This window comes from Gymnogyps californianus, chromosome 21 (assembly GCF_018139145.2).
Source record: "Gymnogyps californianus isolate 813 chromosome 21, ASM1813914v2, whole genome shotgun sequence".
NCBI lineage: Eukaryota > Metazoa > Chordata > Aves > Accipitriformes > Cathartidae > Gymnogyps > Gymnogyps californianus.
Genome location: NC_059491.1, coordinates 7,736,641 through 7,761,355, shown reverse-complemented (window position 1 = coordinate 7,761,355; position 24,715 = coordinate 7,736,641). Strand labels below are relative to the sequence as shown.

At 48.9% G+C, this 24,715-nt stretch overlaps 1 protein-coding gene across 3 annotated transcripts in view; it reads left to right on the top strand.

Moving 5' to 3' along the window:
- PAX7 (paired box 7) overlaps positions 1-24,715 on the top strand; it is a 102,296-nt gene that overhangs the window by 3,997 nt on the left and 73,584 nt on the right. For 2 of the 3 annotated variants that reach the window (XM_050909238.1, XM_050909236.1), the window contains exon 4: positions 45-173. In XM_050909238.1, coding sequence (XP_050765195.1) covers positions 45-173 — 129 coding nt within the window. Of the gene's footprint in view, positions 1-38; positions 174-24,715 lie in introns of all 3 variants that reach the window. The other variant, XM_050909237.1, reaches the window with a different exon arrangement.

The window sequence follows — 24,715 nt, the reverse complement described above, 5'->3', positions numbered from 1 at the left end:
GCAGCTTATACTTGCCTTTTTGTCTTTGACTGTCTGAGGTTTAGTGAGTTCGATTAGCCGTGTGCTACGCATCAAATTCGGGAAGAAAGAGGAAGAGGAGGACTGCGACAAGAAGGAGGAAGACGGGGAGAAGAAGGCCAAGCACAGCATAGACGGCATCCTGGGTGACAAAGGTAAAGGCAGCCGTGCGTGCCCCGGGGCTGGGTTGGAGGGGACATTTGGGAGACGGGACACGTCCCTCTCTACCCAAGAGTAAGACGGGATGGCTCCAGAGCCTCTTGCATTTGTTCTTTCCGAAAATGACTGATGGCAGAGTCGAGGGTGCGATGCAGGGCCCTGGGAGGGGAAGGTGGTACCCAGCCCCTCAGGCTGAGGATGCTTTCCCAGGAGGAAGAGTTGTTGTTTTGCTGCGGATTGCTTATTTATAAAGGGGGAAAGGAGATGGCTGGGGGGGGAGGCATCTCTGATTCCTAAATGAATTTGTTAAACAGATTTCTCTCCTGCTCTCTAAGTGGTCCCCTGAAACTCTGGCTGACAGTTGACCGATTTGGCCAATCAATATCAATTAGAGAAGCCGGGATCGGAGCTGCGCTGGGGCTGCCGCAGAGCCACTGGCGCCGCGCGGAGGGGAGATGGGGGGTGCTTGGATCGGAGGAAACAGGGGGGGTCTGCACCCCTAAATAAAATCAGGAAAAATAAATCTGGCCTTTCTGATGAAAGGCGTAAGGCCAGGCCGGTGGTGGAGGAGAGCAGGGGGCCCTGTTATCTCCCACGGTTGGAGCTTTCCTCTCGTGGGAACAAAAATTAAACTTTTTAAAGCTCCTGTGATGTAAATGTGGGGTGAGGGACGAGGCACGGCCGGAGCCGGCCATTGCGGCGCTTGTAATTTGGTTTTTGGCAAGCTCGGTGGGGGTGATGATTCCCCTTCCCCCCCAAAAAAAGGGGGAAAGATGGCATTTTTCGAGGGCATAATTGAGGTTTATCAATGAGGGTGTTTGCAAAGACGGGGAAGTTTTAAGGAACGGGAGGGCGGAGCTGCTGTATCAGTTTAGGCAGAAAAAGATTTCCTTGTGTCACAGAGCTCAGTGCTTTTGGGGGGCGGGGGGGAACAGCAATTATACAAGTCTTGGGGATGGGCTTCAGGAAATTGGGGGTTGCTATTTTCCTCCAAAATTGATGGCAAAATGGCGATGGCCTGGGCCTGTTGGGGTTGAGTTGGTCAGAGTTTCGGGGGATTTGCGATATCGTTGGTGTTGAGCCAAGAGGGAGTGGGGTGAGAGGCATTTTCCGCATGGAGACGGTCCCCAGTCCGGGTGTGGGAAGCAGGGGGGAATCGCTTACAAAGTTTCTCACTAGCTACAAAGTTTTCCCCATTTTGGGACAATGCAGATGAGTGGGGAAATATTGAAGTGGGGGGAATTTGGGGCAGAAAAAAGCTTCTCCATGTCACCATCAAACATTACTGGGAGTTTTAAATGAAGGTGCACAAAAGGGGTTTCTTTAAGGATCCGATCCTTTTTTTTTTTCCAACCTTGAAGATGAACTTCACTTACAAAGACCTTCAAGTCTATTGAAGCTTTATAAGCAAAAGATTCCTGACCACAAAAGCAAACAGTAGAAGAAGAAAAAAAAAAAAAAAAGAAAAAAAAAGGGGGGGAAAAAACCCTAGGCTGCCTTAAAAATGGAGTAAAGGGATGGGGGAGGGAGGGCTTGTCTATTCTCATTCAAAATTCTGCAAGGAGGAGAAAAAGTTTGGACAAAGGGCCAAGGAAGGGAAGAAAGGGAGATAAATTATTCAAAACTCCCTGCTGTTAGATAGTTTTGTAATATTATAGGACCGTCTGTTGGAAAAAGGATAGCCGTTGGACGTTGCAAAATGTTGCTTGTGATTTGGAAACAGGCGATGCTCATTTGCAAATCGGGGCTATTGTGTCCGCGGAAAGCTCCCCCCCATCACTTTGGGGTGTTTTTTAATTTGGGGGGGGGAAGGGAGATTTTTGGGTTTAAGATTTATTTTATTCGAGCCTCGTCGCTTGAAAAAAAAATATAATTTTTAAACTGCTGATTGATTTATTTTTTTTTCCCTTGTCCGTGCGTGTTTTCCCCATCACCACCCCCAAAATAATAATAAAAAAAAAAAGAGTGAAGGAGCTGGAGGCTTTTTATTCATTAATAACATGCAGAAGTGCGTGTCAATAAGCAAAACCAACCGCTCTCTTCTTCCTTCATGGGTAATATCGCGGACAAATAAAACACGAGCCCCCATTTCTTTATGAAACCAGCCCGTTTTGAATCGAAGGCTAATTTGGGCAAATTCCTGCTGCCGGAGCCCGCGGAGCGCCGCGTTACCTCCGACCGCGCAGGCTCCGCTCCCTTTCCCATCCCTTGAGAGAAATCCCGATTTATCACTATATATATTTCCCCCCCCCCCCCCCCCCCGCAATCGCGTCTTGACTCCGTAGATTTACGGAGAAATCTCCCCAAAAAGCTTTGATTTGGGGGGGCGGGGGGGGGAGCATCAGCCGCAGAAGCGGCGATTTGGCAGCGGGTTGGACCCGGCGCCGTCTGAGCGCTGCCGCGATCCCTGCGAGATCGAGTGCGATTAAAAAAAAAAATAACCCTTTAAAAAAAAATATATATATAAACCTTACCGCCGTCAATGTATATTTTCACGTCTGGCAAAGTTTTAATGGCCCCAATTAAGGTAATTGATGATTCAACTTGTAAAACACTCAGAGGCGGTGAGTGTACGCTGTGTATTTTTCCTTTTATTTTTTTTGCTCGAAAATAATAATATTCTTTAGAGATCTCTCCTCCACCACCACCACCAATTTTCCTGGGAGTTTTGCAATAAAATAAAAATCCTAACGCACTCCTGACACTTGTTCTCCAGCTCCGCTTTTACTGCGTGGGTGTGTGGGTTTGGGTTTGTTTTGTTGGTTTTTTTTTTTAACGCATTATTATTATTATTGCGGATGGGGGGAGAGGGGGAAAAACTTTGTTTTGGCCTTTTTCCTCTTGACAAACGCCTTTGCTCCATTTGCGGGTTCTCCTTGCGGGGAGCCGGAGGAAGACAGCCCTAAATGCTCTCTCTTTTTAAGTGTTAAAGAAAGCTTCCACCCTGCGCCTGTTTCTTTCTATCGTCTGCTTGGCATTTAATAATGTTAAGACTTATTAGAGCTGGTAATGAAAACTGTGGCTGTTGAATAGGGAGCTGTGTTGGAGAAGGGTGTAATAGCTCCAAGGCATGCTAAGAAATGTATTTATCCCCAATCAGTACTCACTCTCTGAGTTCCCAGCACAAACGTTAAGTTGAAGGGTTTTAAGGCAGATTAAATTGAGCCTTTATTTCTTTGCACTTTCATCTTTAAACGGCTCACTCCAGCTAGCCCTGGGCATATATTCATGAGGCTTCACTTTATTTTTTTTTATTTTTTTTATCCTTGTTAAGACCGAGTTATTATTATTTTGGGTTGTTGTTATTTATTATGACTGGTGGGGTTTATTAGGGAGGGTCACGCGTGGGTGATGCGCTGTTCTCCCGCACCTCGCAGGTCCGAGGTGCTGGGGGGGGGATGGAAGGTGGGGGGGTGTCATTTGGGCAACCCCAAATCTAAGGGGGTGCTGGGGAAGGTGCTGAGCGTTTAATGCGGGAGGAGCAGGGGTGGGGGCGAGGCCTCATCCTGGCGGGGTATTAATTGCAAGCAGACGCGGGTGAAGCGGGGGGGTCGGTGGGGTTAAGGGAAAGGAGATTTGCCTGCACTGGAGGAGAGGGAAGTTCAGCGGCTTCCCCCCCCCCCCCCCCCCGCCCCGCGGCGTGTCACCCCACGGCCACGGGTGGGGGCAGCCGGTCCTGCCCCCCGTACCGCTCCGGGATGCAGAGCAGGATGCCTGCGGAGGATGCTCAGGGTTTGGGCGGTGCTCGCAGGGTACCGGGCAGCGAGGGACCCACTGGGTGATATTTGGGGTGAAAACACGGATTTTTAATTAATTTTCTCCCCTGCTTTCTTTCTCTGAACTCCGCTTTATTGCACGGAGTTTCTTCCACCGATCGATTTTGCTTCGATATCCACCCCCGCCCCGTTGGCAGCGTGGAAATATTGCGTGGGATGGGGAAACCGGAGTGTGAAAGCCGGGGAGAGCAGAGGGGTTTATTTTTGTTGGAGGTGGGAGACGCGTACAGGTGTGACCAGCAGTTGCGGGGGGGGGGGATATTTGAACACTTGGAAGTGATACCAATTTAATTTGGTAGCAGTCACTGCCGCTTATGTAGGGGGTTTTGGGGGGCTGGAAGCAAGGGGAAGCTGTTTGGGCTGGGTGTACGAGGTCCTGCCAAATTTAATTAGGCTCGGGGAAGGGATAGGGAGAAAGAGGGGGGGACACCCCACACCCCCCCGCCTTGCTTCCACACCTGGAAAGGGGCTTTGTTTCCCAAGCTGGGGGGGGGGAGAGGGGATATGGAGTCAATTTATCAGCAAACAATCTGCATTGATTTAAAACCAACAAGCGCTTTCTCTGTAAATGTATGTTTAGAAGGGAGATTGGGGCGGGGGGGGGGGGGGGGAATAGACACTTCATCAAATCAAGGGATTACGAAAGGTTGGCAATCTAATCAAACAGAGACCAGGCGGGATTTGTGAGTGTTGCGAGTGGGATCAGCTCTAATAATGGGGGGCAGGAAAGAGATAGGGTAGTGTCAAGCAATTCATTGGCTTTAGGCTGAGTTATTCTGTGCATATTTCAGGGAGAGAGAAGAGGGAAAAGGAGAAGGGGGAAAAAAAAAAAGCAGGGAAAGGGAGAAGGAAGGGGGGGGCTGGATGTGAGCACACACGGAGCTTACATGTCACAAAAAAAGCTGAGACAAATGAGGTACAACAATAAACACAGATAACAATTACAAAGGCAAACAGTGGCTTTTGGGAACAAGTAGCTGCAGAACCTGGTCTACATAAACAAAGTAGGCAAATGTTTGCAAGATAAACTCCTTCCTAAATCAAGTGTGACGGGAAGGAGAGAAGAGAGGAGGAGAGATAAGGTTGGAAGGGGGAATAAACGAGTATAATCTAATACAAGACGTTTTAAAAAACAAACTTAAGACAAGGATGCGGGGAGAGAGGTTCGATTATACAGTGGGAAGTGAAATAATATAAGGGAAATGTTTGTGATCCAGGGTTTGTTTGTTTTTTTTTCTTTTTCTACATCATCCTCCCCCTTCTTTGGGGGAGAAGAATAGGTTCACTTACAGACCGGGGAAAATATACGGCAAATATTGGTATCAGGAGCGCTGGCTGGCAGGTGGGGTGCCCGGGGTTCAGCTCGAACGGGAAAGGAAATACATTCTAGACATTATAATCTATAATTTGAAGGTGGATGGTAGATTACATTATACTGGGAGGGATAGGAAGTAGATATTTGGCGATGCGGGGGAGATGGATGCCGTGATAGAGGAGAAGAGGAAGGAAGCTGTAAGGTCTATTTCTAATCCGAGGTTTCGCCTGTAATTGGGGTAGGAGAGAGGAGGCAGAGATTGAATTAAGCGGCAGGAAGGCTGTGAGGGAAATGTGTGATCCAGGTGTGTGCAGGGGTTGTTCGGAAACAAACAGATGCCCCCCCCAAAACCTGCTCTTAACCCCCAAATAATTTAAAGTAGTTGTTTAAGGCTGTGTTGGGGGCTTATTCTCTTTTATAGAGACATGGATGTATGGATCTCTCCAAATGAGAATTGTATATAAGAGGGGAGAGACGTGTCTGCAGTGTGGTTAAAGGAATTAGATATTTACCAGTTTGAAATAAGCCTGGTTATAAAAAAAGGGAGAGAGAGAGAGACACTGAAAAGATGAGACGGGAGAACACTTCAAACGAATTCATCATCTGGAGTGGTGAAGGGGAGATTTAGAGACAGTATTGGGAAGTTATTTAGATATTAATAACATATTTTCCTGAGGCGTCAGGAGTGCCTCCATACGCACTTTTTTCTCGCAGCTATTTGGCTGGGTGAAATATGGGAGACCCAAATGTTGGGAAGAGATAACACAATCAGCCTAGCCCTGGTCCTGTGACTGCATCATAGCATTAAACCCGGATTAACCTCCCCTTTCTCCCCCTCCCCCTCTCCCAATTCCCCCCCCCCCAACCCCCCCCGAGAAGCTTTCCAAATTTTTCAGGGGAATTTACATGGCAGGATTTTAAAGCACATATAACACTAGCCTTAAAGCTGTAAGGTACTTACTCGAGCATTAGGGTAAGGCGGGGGGGGAAAGTATCTTTCTGAAAATTACGTTTGCTACAAAAGAAATAAGCAAATAAGGGACCCTCTTAAGACCTGAGCTTTGGAGATATTATATATTTATAGAGACTATTCTTAAAAAAAAAAAAAAAGCCCATTTCAATCAGCTGCCACATTACTTTTCTCTCCACCACTGGGTTTTGCGTTTTTTCTTTTTTTTAATTTAATCTGAACTTCTGTCTAATTTGGGCTTTTTTTTTTTTTTTTTTTTTTTTTTTTGCGGGGAGGGGGGTGGCGGGCGAGAAGATATTGGGGGGGATCCCAGGCCGGGAAGCAACGGAGGGCTTCGAGCCAGGACGGGGAGGGGGAACCCCCGCGTTCCCCGGGTGGGAGCTGCTCCTGCCCGGCCGGGCACCGCTTCCCCCTCCCAGGAGCTTTGAAGATGCAGGTGAAGCAACCAGCGCCCTCGGGGGCTGGGTTTTGGGGGGTTCCTTGTCCCCTTCTCCCCGTCAGCCCAGGAAAAAAGAAATTGAGGAGTTGGGAAGCGCAGGTGCAGCTCACGGAGGGAGGAGAGGTTGAAATGGGGATGCAGCTTTGCCGGCGTGCCCGGGGGTGGGAGGTTTGCTGTATTCCCCCCCCCCCCCCCCCCCCCGGCATCTCCTCCTCCCCCCAAAAAAACACTCCTCCTTCCCAGTTCATCTCGACCCGGGGATGGTACCCGCCCGGGAGGGCTCGCCTGTGCGCTCGCACTTTGCATGATCTTGCCACAAAAGAAATTAGATGTCAGCTAATGCCTGTTTATAAAGACATTTGTCATCCGGAGTTGGGGAGAAGTGGGGAAGAGATGAGGAGAGGTGCGGGGGAGGGCGAGAACCAGAATCGGAGCTTTTTTTTTGTTTTTTTAAGGCAGAATATGAAAGGTGCAAGTGATGATGATGATGATATTTTGGGGGGCACGGTCTGGGACTGACCCCTGCACTTGAGCGGACCTCAGGGCTGTCGGAAGGGAGAGGGAGGATTGCATCTCCTTGGCGGGGGATTGCATCTCCTTGGAGGGGCTGGGAAGGGGAGAGGGAAGGGGGGAAAAAAAGAAAAAGTAGGTGAGGAAAAGTAGAGGCAGCTTGAGGAAATTGAGAAGCTTATAGTCTTTGATCCTTGGATGCTTTTCCTTATCAGAAACACTTGTGGTGACACCGGTACAAAGGAAGTTCATCATATTACAGACTGCTAGGGCTGCTTGCAGGAATCACTGTCTATTAATTAGCAGGCGCTCTGTCTTGTGGGACATACTAGATCTGAGGCTACATATTACTTGCTTGGATGGCTCTGGGTCCTGTGATGAATTGTTGTAAAGGGCCGTTGCTGTTTATAGGCTCTGCAGGGATAGCCAAGGCAGGGGGGAGGCGGGGAGGACCCTCGGCTCATTCATGAAATATATCTATATCTATCAATCTATAGCCGGAGATGGGGAGGGAGAGGGGAAGGGGGTCGCTCATTCATGAAGTCTGCAGCTGGGGAGACATCTTAGCTCATCCATTTTGTGCGTAGCTGCGGTCCCGGCCGGGCTGCGCAGCTCTGGGGCTCCTGGAGGGTTTTGGGCTTGAGACGAGGGAAAGCGCTTTTTTAAAAGAAAAAAAAAAAAAAAAAAAAAAATTGCAAAATAAGGAAAAAAGACTAGCCAAGTCTTCCTAAAGAGAGGGCAAGTGAGGCGAGGAGGTCGCGCTGGAAATGGAGGGTTTCCCTCCCCTCAGCAGCATCCCGCCCGAGGGATGCTCCCCTTGCACCTCCACCTGTCAACGTAAAAAAAAAAAAAAAAAAAAAAAAAAAGTCTTTTTTGGTGAAAAAAGCTGGGGTTCAAAGAGGGGGCTGGTCGGTCCCCCGCTGCCCTGCCCCGCTGGAGGTGGGCTGGGGGAACGCGGGGATGGCGCGGAGGGATGCTCCGCAGCCCCGAGGGAGGTTTGGGGGGGGGGGGGGGAGCTCGGCGGAGGCAGGGGAAGGGCAAACTATTTTTACACCCGCTCTCCCCTTCAAGTTGGCTGTCCCTTGCCCCCGGGCTCGCTCTCCCTCTCTCTGGAAGAGGGAGGAAAAACCCCTTCTTGGTTTTCACTCTTCTCTTAGTGTGGGGTTGGGTTTTTTTGTTGTTGTTGTTGTTGCTAAAATTGGAAGGCAGCACTCTGCCTGACCCTGGGGAGCGGGGCTGAGGGCAGGGCTGCCGGCGGGGCTCCCTCCCGGGCGAGGTGCGGGCAGCTGGGGGGGGGGGGGGGACGACACACGGGGCACCCGGCAGCCTTCAGCCTTCACTGCCTTCTTTGTCCGGAGACCCTAAAGATCGCGGATCAAAGTGACCTGGTGGCATCTTTAAAAGAGGGAGAGGAGAGGCTGGAGAGGGGGGGAAGCCGTTATGAAACTGCGGCCCCCAAACCCAGGGGAGGGAAGGGGGAGTCCGGGGGAAAAAAAAAGTTATTTTCCTATTTTCGAAGGGAAAGGGGGAAAAAACCTGCCCCTGACCCGCTGCCGTTTCCATTGGCGTCCAAATCTGGAGTGGAGGGGAAAGTCCGGAGCGACCGCAATTCTGTAATTTTTTTTTTTTTCGTTCCCATTATGGGGACGAATTGATTTGCATTTTTATTGGGAATTAAAGGAGAGGGAGGAAAGTTGACTCGACAGGATTGCTCAACGAGAAGCTGCTTTTGAGCAACTCCCCTCCGAGTAGAGTTAAAAATACTCGGGTGATTTTCGCCTTGCTTAAAGTTAGAAGAAGGGTCCTTAAATCGTCCGTGAGACTTCCCACTGTTAAACAACTTCGTAAAGATTATTATTCTTTTTTTTTTCCCCTTGTGAAAAATCAATCCAACCAGAGCCTCGTCTTGCGCTTTAATAAAGATCCGCTGGCTGCATTATTTTGCATTTTTAAATGTATAAAAGTCTTTAAAAGGAGAGGGTGAAGGTACAAAGGACACTTCGATGTCGAGGGATATTCAGGGGACAGTCATGTTTAAATTCGCTACAATTGTCTCCGGCACATTTGATTGCTCGGAAAAAGAAAGAAACACTGACATGAATAGGAATGGGGGCTGGGGGGGACGGGATTAATAGCCCCCAACCTTTGTATGGTGTAAATTATCCAAGAGAGGGCAGATAGCCGGAGCTGCTGGTGATTTTTAAAGAACTATATATATACACACCCACGTAGAGACGCGCGTATTTAGTAAAAGGCTGGCGTTTTCCAGAGGGATTCGTTATTTTTCTGTGCAGTAACTTAATTCTTTTTGAATTCTTTCCCCACTTCTCGAGAAGATGCCTGTTTGATGCTAAATAGCAGCAAATTGAGCTATTTGAAGCTTTTTTTTTTTTTTTCTTTTTCCTGAGAATGCGAATATTTGGTTTGTACCTTGTTGCTCCGTTTCTTTTTCCTGGAGTTTTCCCCTTAATCTCCTTCCAGCCACAAACCCTCCCTTGTGCGTGCGGCTGAATATGCTCGCAGCGGGTAAGCTGCAATTTCCATTCCTGAAACTCCAGCAAAAGGAGGAGAAAAGTTTGGGCGTTTTAACAAATGTTGTTTTTTAAACAAACAAACAAAATAACCCAGTTCTTGCTACTCCCCATTCACTGGAGGGGGGGGTATGTAAAGAGGGAGAGACGGTACAGCCCCAGATTAAGACGCATCTAAAGGACAAGGCGATCCAAGACGGTTAAATCCAAGTGAAGTTTTTGGGGAAAAAAAAAAAATAAAAATATATAATGTCAAAATCTCCGCGCTTCTCAAGGGAAAATGCTCAAAGGTTAATAGTGCAGAAGTGGACAATCTTCCCCATTTATGCTTGGCAAGAGCGTCTCAGCAAACCTCTGTCAAGGAGAAAAATAGAGTGGTGGTTGTAATCAATTGCTAAAGAATAAAATAACTTCAGCGCAGAGCAGAGAGCTGGTCGGGTTTAGAGTTCAGTTGCAAAGAGTCAAGTGTCCCCTGCGGAGAAAAAAATATCCCCGTCACCACCACCACCCCCCCCGCCGCCCCCGTCAGCAGGGAAACCTAAATATTGTAATTATTTTTTCCCTGCGAGGCAGGGAAGGGAAAAAGCGGAGCCGAAACCCCCGCGCCCTCGCTCCTCTCCCGGCTGCTGTGACTTCGTGACTTTTCTCTCCGATTTTAAACTTTACCCAGGCTGAATTTGATCTTTTTAACTCTTTTGCCACCCCCCCTCCTCTCTCCCCCCTCCTTTTCTGACGGTATTTTTTTCTCACTCTGTTTTCTCCCCTTAACCTCCTCTTTTTTTTTGTCCGCCTTTCATTTGAAGCGAGGCTTTACAGCTTGCTACACTTTCTAAGTGCATCAATAGCCACTTTAGAAATACAAACAACTTTTAAAGATAAAATAACCAAACCAGAATGGGACTTTCAATGGGGGAATAGTTGTTGTCCTTTACCATGGAGTGTGCAGCCGCCTCTGCCTAATCCAGCTTTCATTTTCACCGACAAATGCCAAGAATCTATATCTGTCTCCCAACCCCTCGGGAGCTTGATTACACGACAAAAGGCTGCCATTATCCGCAGGAGAAAACAGGGAGGGGACACGGGGGCTCGGGCCTCTGAGGATGAGGGCATCTCCAAACTATTGACTTAGTGGATGAAGTCAAGAGCAAACACGCTGAGATCTAAAGGGGGGGAAGACGCTTGCGGGGGGGGGGGGGGGGGGGGATGCTCAGGGAAGGAGCGGAGGAAAAGCGGCAGCAGAAAGTCCTTGAAAGTAGTGCAGAAAGGGGAAGGAGAGAGTTTTGGGGGGAATTAATTCAACTGTGGAAAGGTTTTTCTCCCTCCCCACCCACGAGCAGGTTGATCGGGGGAAGCTCCCACTCGCTCTCTGACCCCCTATTATTCCCCCCCCCGCCCCTTGTCTCCCCGTGTGTCTTCCCTCGTGGTGAGATTTAATTTTTTTAAAGCTCTTCTCCATCTTCCCCACGGGGAATTTGGGTCTCTTCTCGTGCTGAGAGAGGAAAAGAGGGGGAGAAACCCAAGCCCTGCTTCTTGGGGGCACGACCGGGATGGTGCGGGGGTCCCCACCCCGCCGACCTGTGCATCCTCCCCGGGCTGGGCGCAGGCATCTCTCCCCAAGATGGAGGTACCCCCAAAATAGTCTCCCCCCAAAGTTTGGGGGGCACAGGGCATGGGGAAATCCTCCCCCCTCGCTGCTAGATCACGGAGACGGGGCAAAAGCCCGGCGGCCGGACCCCGGTTTTTCTCCCCAAACTGGGAATAAACTGGGTCAAGGTCTCGGCTGCGCGTTTGGCCAAGGAGCCACGCTTGCTCCCCGGGCTCGGCCCCGCAGAAGGGCTGTGAATTAGGGGCTGCGAGGGATGGGAGTGGGGGGGGGGGGGACGACGGGGACCTGCCTGCGAAGCCCCCGCGGGTCTGGCAGGGAGGAGAAGTCACCCCACGCCGCTGCTTTTCAGGTTTAACTGGCTGCGTTTTGCATGACTGCCTCATTAGCCACTGCTGAGCAGGGATTTGCGGTCCAGGCTCATCCCGGCCCGTCGTGGACAAAAGTTATTTCAGCCCTATCTGTAATTTATCTGGGTCACCTAGGGAGAAATCCTCCGGGTACGGGGAGTCCTAGAAGCGGTACCAAAGGAGTCCCACCGCCCTTAATTACTCTTTAATCAACCTAACGCAGTGGTCCCTTTAAAGAGCTGCCTTTGGTGCAAGAGCTGCGTTTAAGCATCTGCTTCCCGGCCGAGGCTGGGGAGCCAAAAACCTGCTCCAGCTTAAGGGATTTAAAGGTGTGGAGCGTGTGTTTCGGGCTGGGCCCTGCGAGCATCCCTTTTGCTGTAATCACAAAAGTATTAAACAAAGGAAGAGGGTGGCAGGGAGGTGGGAAGAACCTGGAGGATCCGATTTAAACTACAAAGGCACAAAAGGAGCCTAAATTCATCTCTTAAGCGAAATTCATCTTTGCGGAGAGCGAAGCGGAGAGCAGGCTGGGTTTGCAGCGCTCCCATCTCCGGGCTGAGGGGCTGGCTGGGCTTTTCCTCCTTGCAATAAGCCCGGCTGGATAGTTTATTTTATGTTATTTTTTTTTCCCCTTCATGATATATAGAAAAAGGCGGTGAACCTGTTACCAAAGATTCCCGATTTCGGTGACAAACCCTGCTGTTCGCAGCGGGGTGCTGACCTAGGACCGGGGTGGCGAGGTTTCCTCGCCGAAATTTTGCTTTGCTTTGGGAAAGCTGCACGGCAAGCCCCGGCTTTGCGGTCCTATGGACAGTTCACTGTCTCACAGCAGCTGCTGTGAGAGAGAATAAGTATTAGAAGACAGAAAAAAAATCCTCGTAATCTTGGGACGTATATAATCTACGTCTCCCTGAATCCCAAAAGGCAGCGGGCCCGTCTCTCTGATTTATTTTTACGCTAGCCTAGTTTGCATCCCAAAGAAGTAAACTGCTATTTTTAACCACTGGTTTAAAGCTTAATTAAAAGCCCCTAAACTGATTGTTTTGAAAATTGATTTAGAGGAATTGCCCCAGGGCTGAGACGCTATCTAAGCCAAGTTGCAGTCCCAGAGCTCGCAGTGGTGTCTGAATCGTTAACCCCGAAGAGGCAGGAGTCGCCGGGTGTGGATGACACATGGGCCAGCGGGGTCCCTGCACCCTCTGGAAAGAAAGGTCCTTTGTTAGTCCCGGCTACTGGCTTGCTTGGGTGGATCTCCGCTGGTTTCCTGGAGTTACGAAGTTTAATTGAATTAAGGGAAGCTCCGAGATGCTTGTGACACCGGGATGGGAGAGCTTTTCCTTTCATCTGCAGATCTTGGGGACCGGAGCCCCTCCGGGGGTGTCTCCGCCGGGGTAGGGGAGGGTGGATGCAGGAAAGAAGGGCCACGCCATCTCCAAAGGTGGGCTGTGCTATGGGGGGGACAGGTTTTTTGGTGCCCAGACCTCTTTCTCCCCCGGCCAGCCTCCCTTTTTCCCAGCCATCTGCTCCCGGCAGAGCCGCCCGAGATGCTGCCGAGCCACCGCTGCTGTAATTATCTTCAATTGCTTCCCCGGGAGAAGGGGCTTTACCTGCTTAAAAGGGGTGAAATGAAAGTTGGTTTGAAAGCTTGGGGGGGGGGGTGGTTGGGAAGGGAAGTGGCATTTCAGCCCCGTAATTAGATGTAAACAAGAATAGAGACGGGGCTCCATGGTCAGACAACTTGATTGTTAAGGGATTAACACCTAAGTAAACCAATAAAGGCTCCGCGTTGCTGGTGAGAGGGCTGCGGGCCAGGCAGGGGCTGTGTAAGACTATCAAGGCCTAATGGGCTCCCTCCCGGCAGAGCCAGGGCAGCATATTAATAAACCCCCGAGAAAACGGCGGTTTATTCCCGGCCTGGACACGTGTGGGGCCACCCCAGCAATTTTAGGAGCCCGGTTTTTTTCAGGTTCTTGGCAAAGGTTTGAGTCGTTAGTGCTGTTTCTGCTGCCGGGGAAGCGAGGGGCGGTTCCCTTCTCTCCTTCGGGATGCCTCAAGGTAGGCACCCATCGTTACCCGGCACCCATCGCCCTACTTATTAGGGGAATAAATGAGTTAGAATGGGATCTCCTACCCACGCGTACGGGGCAGAACCTTCCCGTGTATCATCACCTCCACACATGTAAGTAGAACGGTTTCTTTTGCACAAGGGAAACTACAGGTTCCTTCAACCCTTTAGTTTCTTCATCCCTTCTTAATAATAGCTTAAAAAAAATATATCCTTCAGAGCTAGCTCGAGCAAAACCCTCCTGGGCGTAGCTCTCCAGGTTTGCCTCCAACTGGGCTTTTGTCGTCGTTTCTTTTCCTCCCAGCTCGCCCTCGGTTGGTATTTTCGCCCCCCCTCCCCTCCAGCCCTGGCCAGGCTTTGAGTGGACAGAGGAGTTTAACCTTTGGAAAAAAAAAAACAAAACAGGTCTGGCCTTAAGTGATGTGGTGGTACCTGTAAGCCTGATTTCCATGGCTTTCTGCCGGCGCGGATTTGGGATTGAGAGGTACCTGAAAGGCTCAGAGTCAAACTGAGTTCAATAACTTGGGTCTGTTTTGTTTTTCTCCATCTCCCCAGCTTCCAGTGGTCTCTTTACTCCGCTGGCAGGGCTAATATCGGAGCACTCTAGGGTGTGGGTATTTCTTCCTCCTGATTGCAAATAACCGAAAGATTAGCACCAGCAGCTGTTTGGAATTGGAACAATGGAGAGACCTAGGAAGTGGAGAAATTGAAAAAGGAGAACCCCCCTCCTAATCACCCAGCTCAAAGTTCACCAAGTCAGACTGCATGACTTAACGTGACCTCCACCTCGGCTTCACAGGGCTGTTTGCTTATATGAAGGTTGGGGGGGAGACAGAACGAGAGAGGGAAGGGGGGGCGGATAGCGGGGAGTTTAATGAAATTTCCTATAGAAATGCGGGGTTATTGCGTGGCTGGACGGTCCCCTTTGGCTGGCGGGTGCTCTCGGTCCTTGTCCCGTAGGGCGGGTTTAGGGGGTTCCCTACCTCCCCGGGGGGATGAGCCCCCTCCATCCTCTTCAGGGGACAGCCTCGAGGCTCGCCCCCTCCCCGGGGGCCCGATCCTTCATCCCGGGCCAACCGGGGTCCGTCCCTGCAAGAGGTGCCGGGGACGGGCTGCTCTCCCCGGGCAATGACATCCCCGGCTCGCCGCATCCCGGGCAGGGGTCGGGCGGGGGGGGGTGTCCCCGCTGTGGGGCAGGGGGATCGGGTTCACACAGCAGCCCGGCCCTGCGCTGGCTGGTGAAGTGTGAGAGCGGCTGAGCTGTCAGGAGGGGTTTGAATGGGATCCCCTAATGGATTTGACTCGGAAATCTCGACTTGACCAGTTTTTTCCTCTTTAAAACAAACTCATTAAACTTGTCAACACTCATTAGGGCCTTAAAACGCTGAACTGGAGTCACTGGGGAGAGCGGTTGGTGGGGGGCTGCCTCGGGAAGGAGAGGTGGGGAGGGGGGGGCAGCCGAGCATCGCCTCCGCGCCGGGCTGCAGCCGGGCTCCCTCGGCTTTGCGGGGCGGGAGAAAGGGGCTGCCAGGAAAATAAACGCCTTAAAAGAGAAATCAAGGGAGGAGAGAGGGAGCCGGCACGGGGAGGGGGCTGTGCCTTAGAAATAGGGGCATCTCCGCACACCGCCCCCCCCCCCCCCCCGCCTCCAGGCTCGGCTACAAAGGAGGCGCCGGGGAAGGGGAGGGCTCCGCGGGCTGCCGGAGGGGCCGGGCCGGGCGAGCGACTTCGGTTTTGGGGACATTCCCTGTGATTTGAGAGTGTGTGGGGAAAATATATCTGCTGGGCTGTGATTTCTGCAATTGCCGGAGGAATGGGGGGGGGGGGGAACGGAGGGGGAAAGGTTAGAGCCAGCTTTCAGCCCTAAATCCCCTGGAAATGAGCCTGGTCTCTGAAATTCCTTCCCAATCCCCCTACCCAAAATATTTTGAGAGCTGTAAAATTAGTCGGAGATCGTCTTAATTCTGTCGGCAGGACGAAAATTGCTTTCGGGGGGGGGGGGCAATTAAATGTTGCGCATTTCTCCGTCTCTTTTGAATAGAGGTTTTGTTTGGGGTTGATTCAGATTTTTTTTTTTTTTTTAAGGGTTTATTCTGATGCTTTTCAAGCCTCGGTTCCCCTTTAAGGGGAAAAAAAAAAACCCACCCCCACCCCTATTAAAAAAAAAAAAAAAAACCTTCGAGACCTTCTGTTATTCCCCTCTCTGAGAATGAGAACATCAGCTATTCAAGCGTATTGATGAACTCCCCCAAAAAGTTTATTAAGAGAAGCGAAAACAAAAGGACTAAAGGCCGCAGGCAACTGGACAGACAGTTTATAAACTAAGGTCCCATTGTCCCCCTGAGGCAGATGCATGAATACCTCTGAATGGGTCCCTTTGGAGTGACAAGATCAAGCCAGACAACAGCATGTTAAAAGGAAGGAGCGCTGTTTCTCTTTCTCCAACCCAAAGATCTGCTCCCCCTACTCCTCCTGCATTAATGTACATCTGCAGGGGGAGGAATAAATAGCTCCTTAGGATCTGCGGCCTTCGGGGTTTTTATTCTTCCACCCCCAGCACTGGCTCTTTGCACCATATGCTGCAGATCAGCCCTCCTTTCTCCGCAGCCTCCAGCCAGGCAGTCGCCTAAAATGATCCCCAGCAATCGCAAAGTTTCTTCCCTCTCTCTCCTTCCCCCTCCCCTCCTCTTTCCTTCCCCCTGCCGCTGTTAAAATCGCGATTTACGGCCTGCTTGTCTAGGAGATCCCTCGTGGTCAATTAGGTTTGCACAGAGCAATTTAACTAATAGGCTTTGATGGATTTATTTTATTTTTTTTTTTTTTTTTTCCTCCTTTCCCCGGGATATCGGCCTTGCGCTGTCAGGATGCGGTGGTGGGGAGGAATGCCCTGAGCATCCCGCAGAGAGGGGCAGGGGATGGCAAACCTGGCAATGGGTGCCCGGAAAAGTCCCAAAATTAATGCCCCAACCTGCTGCTGTGGGTCCCCTCGCTTTCACTGACTGCTCCCGGCTCCAGACTCCGTGTCGCGGCCAGAAGGGACAGAGTCGAGCAGCGTTTGGGTAAATTTCGGTAATACCGAGCAGCTTTGGTTTCTCCCATAAAATCGCAATGAGCCGTAAGAGCGCCCGGTTCCCTCCCTTCGCCTCTTTCAGACATTTTCCACCTTTGCTAAGGTTAATTCATAAAAGTTTTTAAAAGCCTTGGAAGGGGACAGGGGCTTTAATGTGTTTAATGCAGTTGACAGCGTTTTAGCTTTACGATCTCGGGGTATTTTGTTGCCTGGACAGTGGAAAAAATAGGAAAAGAGTGAGTTTCTCATCACTTTGGCCCTCGAAATAACTTCTAGAGGCACAGACCGCAACAAATAGCCCAGGCAGGGTGTAAAACTGAACGCAGAGATTTTCCAGCCCACCCAAACACCTTGGTCCTTGCCTTCACATCCCAGCCCTGGGTGTTTGCGGGTCCCCTCCGTCCCCGTTGTCATGCCGAGGGGATCCCTCCGAGGTGGGAGCATCTCGGCCTGGCTGCTGCAGCAGCTGCAAGGGTGTTTTGGGAGCTGATAAACTTGCATGATGGATCAGTCTAGCTGGTCTCTGGTGCTTGCAGAGCCTGTTTGCACACTCCTTAACAAGAGACAGCTCCGAGCACTGGGTTGGGAGGTCAAGCGATGATAATAATAATAAAATTACTCCCCTTTCCCCAGCCTCACCTTCCCCTCTGCAGCGGAAGAGTTGCTATTTCATGGCTGGCTAAAGCCAAACTTCCCTCAAGGGGGTTATGCGACTTATGACCCTCCTAACCTGTGCTTAGTGCTTTCCAAAGGAGACGTGCTCCTGGAGAGGTGACCTGAATGGAGACGGAGCCACAAGGGCAAAACCAATCTATTTAAAAAAAAAACCCAAAACAGCAACAGGGAGGAAAAGAAACACTGAGCAAAAGAAAAAAATAACAACTGAAGGAGAAGTGTTTCCCAATTAGGGAAATACCTGCTTAATCAGCTAGGGCAATAGTTTGTAGGGAACTGTAGGAACCCGCTGTGCAGTTTTGGTGACAGTCCTGCCATTTAACCCTTCGCAAACCCAAGGAGGACTTTAGCATCAGACAAGCATCCCCATCTTCAGCTGCAGTTTAGTGGCAGTGATGCTTTTCACAAAGGGAGGGTGTGTACGCGTGCATGCAGTGACAGCCTCTTACTGCCTCAGACCGGCTCCCTCGCTCCAGGATAAACCTACGCACGTGCCCGATCCCAAGCCCTGTTTGTAGGGATCGCCTTCAGAGAAGCACGGCAATTTGGTCCCATGCTAGAATTAATCAGGCCCCCGACCCTTCAAGCAAACGCATCCACGTTTGATTTTATTGACATGAGTAAATGTACCGACTGATGGGCCCAGGTTTTTGCAGGACAGGGGACCTTTTGCAGCCCCTCAAGTGCTGGAATATTTTTATTAATTCCCTTTGGGGTTTCCATAAGGTAACATTTGCCTGAAAGCATTGCAAATGGGGCCAGGGAGAAGAAAAAAAGAAACAGATGAGGAGCTGACGTGATGAAAGACCAACAGATTTTGGGTCATTCCTGTTCCCATAGTGGCTCCCTGAGGCATTTCAAAGGCAAAAAAGAAATGGGAAAACACAAACACATAATCAAACCAAGGAGCCAGTTAACCAGGCCAATACCCGCAATCCCAAAGTCCCATTTAGCTGCTCGCAGGATTATCACTTGTTGCCGATTCAAAACCAGCAGGTGTTGTCAGCTATTTATGATCACTGTTATTTATACAGTGCCACTGGTGTGCCTGGCGCTCGGCAGCCACGTACAGATGAGAGCCAACCTCTCCCCTGAGAAGATACCAAACTAAATTAGACTTAACACAGCGGCAGACGTTAATACACAGCATATGGGAATGAGGGGAAAAAGAGAGGTTCAAATCCACAAAGATCGTGCAATCTCCAGGCATTAAATCCGGCTCGTTAGTTCCCGTTTTATAGGAAAAGCAAAAGAAATAGATCCGTGTTTATGCGCAGGGAGCCTGCGGCATGAGGGTAGGGACCGAAGCAGGGCATCACGCCTTGCTTTGCAGATGGGATGGATGAATATTATTTGCTTTATGGGCCGGGACTGAGATTTGCAGCCGTTGCGGTAGGCGGTGTATGGACGCACAGCCAGAGCCAGTTTGTGGCGTAGAAAAGAGCTGGGGGATAACCGAAGTGAAGCAGCTTGCCCAGGTTCACATGGTGTATCAGCGGCAAAGCCAAGACTGGATCCTTGTGTAAAAATTACTAAGCAGAGCCCCATCCACAGCTTTTTTTCCCCTCAAAACCTGGTGGTTTTATGCAGGAAAATTCCTGTGGTATCTGCAGGAGTTTTACCCAAAGATTGAATATGGACCTAGAGATTTGGCTTTTTCTTTTTTTTTCTTTAGAGGCAAATCAGCTCACAGAGCAAACAACTAGATGCCACTTGGAAATAAAACACATTTCCAGCTTAGGCCTGCAAAGGCTTACGTTTGTGGGCGACTTTATCCAAATGAGTCATCCCAACCCATGTCTGTGAGAGGATTCCCCATGTAAGCAAAATTGACCAATATGACATTTATAGGGATTGGGCCAGGCACCGGTAAGAAGCATTCCCCAGCCGAAGGAGGCTGCGCGGGGAAAGAAATCAGCTCTGCAAAACTTAAACGGCCTCCTCCTGTCTTAGGCTTGAAAGACAAGAGTCATGAACCGAGGAACTGGTCGCCACTTAGCTGGCGGTGGTGTAAAATGCAAAGTGACCCCCCGTAGTTGTTTGAAGAAGGCTGGACCTCGCTGTAAAGCCCTGTAAACTGGGCTCCCCCCGCCAGGTCCTTCCCCCCATCCCCTCCTCCCCGGCATGTTGTAAATGATTTTGGATTTTAATGCAGGGCCCGGAGCTCATTCCTTCGTATTCATGGCATCAAACAAGAGGCTGCTGCCCCCAGCTGGGTTCCTTGAACTTAGAAGCAAAGCTCTACTCAATATTACCTTAATTAATTAACTAAGGAGACAATGGCTTTTGAGGTCTCACCTCTGTTTCCAGGGAGGGGGGCCTTTTGACAGAGCCCTGCCATAAACTAATTCCGAGTTCCAGCAAGGAGTCATAGGGGGAAGAGTTAAGTGACACTATTTACTTGTTTACCAAGACAATTTATGTCATATTTGTTTTTCCCCACCTTCTGTCTGCAGCACTGAAAACTCTGTTGGGGGCGCAGGGGGAAGGAGGAGGAGGAGAGAGTATTATTTGCATTAACCACCGAAATCAAAGCACATTCCCATCTGAAAAATACCACTTCATAGCTTTTGGTGGCTTTTTTTTTTTTTAATTTTAATTTACAAAAACTTTTTGAAGCTTTCCAGATTCAATATAACAAATCTGAGCTTTGATGCTTTAAAAGTGCCATAAAGGGCTACAGGCAACATCACAGTTAACCAAAAAATATATATTTAAAGGCTCCTAGGAGCACTTGTATCTCTTCTGAATGTTGTGGGTGGTTTTTTTTTTTCATTTGCAAGCAAGCACCGAATAGATGTTCGCTGGTTTATTCCACTCAGTAACAGGCATTTCGTATTTTGTAGCAGCAAGAAAAATGTTTTGAAAGGTCACAGTGAAATGTGACCAGCTGGAAAATCTATCTGGGAACACATATGTCATATACTCACCAGCGCATTGTTACTGGATTTTGGGTCACCATACCCCAGACGAAGGGCAATACGATCGGTATTTTTATAGGTAAGGAAATTAAAGCACAGGCTAGATAGGTATGACACTTCATGTCTCATTGGGAGCTCAGAGTTAAAGAAGGAACTGAATCTGCATCTCATGGAATTCCCCCCTCCATCACAGCCCCCTCCATCTTCACAAATCATCTCCGTGCTGAGGCTCAACCCACTCACTGCGTCAAATTCTCAAATAACGTAAAATGGCTTCACTTCATGGAGTTTTGTAAATTGAGTAGATTGCCGACTGTGGGTTTGAGGAGAGGCTTTTGGTATTAGGGGTCTGTGATCCACAAGCTCTGCATCTCCTATTTTTTAATACACTTCCAGGTGTAGCATTTCGATTTTTTGGCAAATGATTCCCCTCTCTGCCCAGTTGTGTTGGTAAGAATTGTTCACGCCGATACATCTAACAAATCTCATGAGGACCGATCTAAAAATATGTTCCTTACATGCAAGGAAAACAGGATATTTCATAGGAGATTCCTCATTTGGATCAGAGAAGGGATCAGTTACTTCCCCCCATATCCATACATTTTTGGTCTGGGTTTCATTGCTCAGAACTTCAGTTGGTGCATGCAAAATACGTTTGCGTGTATTTCAGAGCTCTGGGGCATATGAAAACATGATCATTCATAACCGCATCTCCCAATTTAAGGCATGCAGTTTTGGAGGCCTAGGCTTAGCCACTGAAAATTTGGTCCTTATTGTCTCATGTCCCAAATCTGCAATTACTTATGTCCATATTTAATTTTATGCATGTGAGTAGCTTCACGGTATGAAACACAGACACAATTAAGATGATGCTTCCACTACCACCTCCTATAAAAGTGAACAGCTCAAAAAGGGATTGTTAGCTCAGTTAGCAATAAGCATTCCCCAGGGTGCAGGGTCTCCTTACATACTCATTGTAGCAGAGTTGTGCTCACATACAAGGTTTAAGGGAGAGATTCTGCCATAAACCAGTGAATTTGATGGACCCACTTTAGCTTGCACCAAATAAGGAACTTCACCTGTTAACTCTAGATATTGATTTAAAAAAAATTTGATTTTTATTTCACCACCACCAGGTTATTTAATCTGCAAGCATGCAACCCGGCCCTGCTTTGTACGTGCTGTCTGTTTTGTCTAAAGAACATGGAACTGAACCATGGCTCTGAAGACTTAAAATCTGGCTCTGCCCATGGATTGCTTTGCCTTTGACCAAGCTGCTTCACCTCTCTGTGGCTCTGTTTCTGTTCCCACCTCTGTCTTGTCCGACCAAGGGTAGTCTCTTACTGTGCATTCGTTCAGTGCCTAGCATAACAGGGAACCAAAATGTCCAAGCTGTCTCATTCTTGCAATAATAACACATATCACTGCTGCTCTGCTTTAGCTAAATGTCTCCTGAAGCTGGAGGATGTCTAAGAAACATCTCTGTAAGAGCTGCTGTTAATAATTCAGTAGGTGAATGTGAACCAACTCGGGACTAGCGCTTCTTCACCATGTCTCAGAAATAGCGAAGATGTTGTACCTGTCAAGGCTCCAAGGAGACGGCTCTTAATAATTATCGGTCCCTTAAGTCTACTTAGTAGACTTAAGGCTGTTGCCATTTTGAGTATTTAAGGGTCTGTCTCATGGAAAGCTGCCCTGTTGCAGTCAGACTCCTTTTCTTGCTTCTTGCACGAGTTACATGTCAGTCGGGATCTTCAAATGAGCCCTTGCTACAACTTGCACTGCCTTTGCAGTCACACAGTGATGTGCAAGGAGCATGTTGATATTAATTGTGAAGCGGCATCATTACTGTTTCGTGATCAAGGTTATACGTCATTGTGAGAAGTGCCGCACTTCTGACTACTAATGACAAACGGTGATATCAAGGGAAAACTCGGGCTGCCGGTGATTTGTACGGGGCTTGGCTGGCTTTGATTCCAGCATTCCCTCCAGTTGCCCGCGTGTTCTTGCCATTCAAGCCTCTGATCTTTGCGGGGGGCTTGGAGGGTTGGGCAGGATTGTCTACTTGAAACGCGTTAGAACAAAAAGTGACATCGGCGGCACCGATGTCACTTTGTCCCTCCTCTCTCCGGGAACCATAAGCCTCAATTAGAGTTGTGCGACTTTACAATTTCCATTTCCTCACTTCCCAGTCACAAATATGACAACAGAGCGAGTGACGGCAATTCTTTTCAACAGAGGGAGAAAACACCTCTGGGGCTGCTCGCCAAGCTGATCTGAATCAATGTCCCCCCAGAAAATGCAGTGGCGCTAGCTAAGGCGGCTGCAGTAAAAATTGATGGGCATACTCCTGGCCCGTTTCTTTGACTCCTTCTCTTTGATCCCGATTAGGAGTGACCTGCTCACAAAACCAGGCAACTTAGAGCTTATTCTCCACATTACCGGGACTACAAAATTATAATTGGTCAGACCTCTGGGTTTGGGACACAAGTCTGATTTCCTCGGGGCTCACCTGAGACTGACCTACTCGGTGCACATAGGATTTCAGTTTGGACTCGAGCCAGGGACCCGAGGGAGAGAGCAGCCCACTGCTAGGAAGAGGGTAGAAAGGATGTCTTGTTTATCGGTGAAGCCACCTGGCTCCCTTTACCCAGGCGGCACTGCTTCTGATGTACCTTTCAGAGGGGCGAGAGGGTGAGGGGACTGGAAACACTTCAGAAATGTAAATGCCGTCCATTTGTTTATAATTTTATCCCCCGACATGTAACCTGAACCTGATGGACTCAATAAAGAATTAAACCTCTGCATGTTTCCTACCTCAAAAATACTGGAGCAAATCCAGGGCTCTTGAAGGCAAATTATTCCAAAGAGCTGAAAGGAAAAGAAAAAAAGAAGCCTGATTTTTTGTATTCTTTTTTTTTCTTCTTTTTACTTTTCCCAAAGTTTTGAAAGAGTGCCCTTACTTGTTCTCCAACATCAATGGGCAACCAATGCATTTTTGGGAGCATGGCCAGCTAGCTGCGAAGCAAGCCCCATGATTTACAAACAATTACATGTGTTCAGAGGAGTTTTGAGGACAGAAACTAATTCCAAGGGAATGAAATTTCTCAGTCTGAGAAGGAGTCTCAGCGAGGACTTTTCATTTTCCATTCTTTTTTTCAGGGAGAAGAATTTTCTGGTCACAAAATATAAGTTAAACACCTCAGGACGAGCTTACTTGTTGCAATTATGCCGTTTGGGTTATTAAATAACCTGTGAATATATTTTGCCATTAGCATTCCTGCACAGTGAGGTTTGGGTTTGTTTGTTTTTTTAAAATGTAGGGTATAATCAGCTCACATAGGGTAAAACTGACCTAGCTGTAAATCTAGTCTCTGGATTTTGCATGCCACAAATTGCAGGGTCACGTGGAGATAGAGGTGTTGATTTGGCCGATTAAATCAAATTAAAACCAGAGATCAGGTAGGACTGTGATGCTGCTCTGTCCATCTCTCCTAGCTCAATATTCTCTAGTGTTGATTTATATCCAACTCAAGCCAGTGGTGAGCCGTTTATTTTGAGGCACTGCAAATGTGTAATTTCTCTCTCTTCTGGGGTGCACTGGTTTAGACTGGGAAGAAAATATACTGACAAAACTATGTGCTTAGGTTATAAGATTTTAGTGCAGAGGCCATGCTTTTGTTTAGGGTTTGTACACCTCCTGGTGCACTGGGCAAAGAGCGAGGGAGAGGACAGTATCTTGGGATATACATATATATTTATTTTGTAAAGTAACAAAACTACAGCCTGTGGGACTATAAGCTTATGGGATATATAAAGAACTGTAAATCTGAGCTACCTCCAAGTGAGATTTTTACATATGGGCTATACATGATCAAAGCATATGTATAATATAATTGATGATGGCTAGATAGATAGATCTGGGAGTAGGGAATTAGCAGCTTGATTGCTGATGCCCCACGTTACCCACGATGTTACATCGGGGCAAAGCGATCAAAAGAGAAGCGGTTGCCAGCGACTGCTCTCAGGGCACAGCAGCAAAAAGGTGGCCCCAGGGAAACTGAATTCAAATATCTGGACCTGCAGAGGAAGGAGGGGGTTGGCGTCCTGGCAGGACTCTGGAGAGCTCTGCGCGTAAGCCGAGTCAGCTCTGTAGCCACTAGAAATCAGAGGAGCTCTACTGAGACGGGGATGATACGCTGCTTCGCCTTAGTCTGTGATCTATCCCACGCGTGTCCCTCTTTGGAGCTGAATTACGCTCCCAGTTATAGCGCTTCGGCTCCGAAAACGGTGGGCTGGCTCCGTGCGGCCAA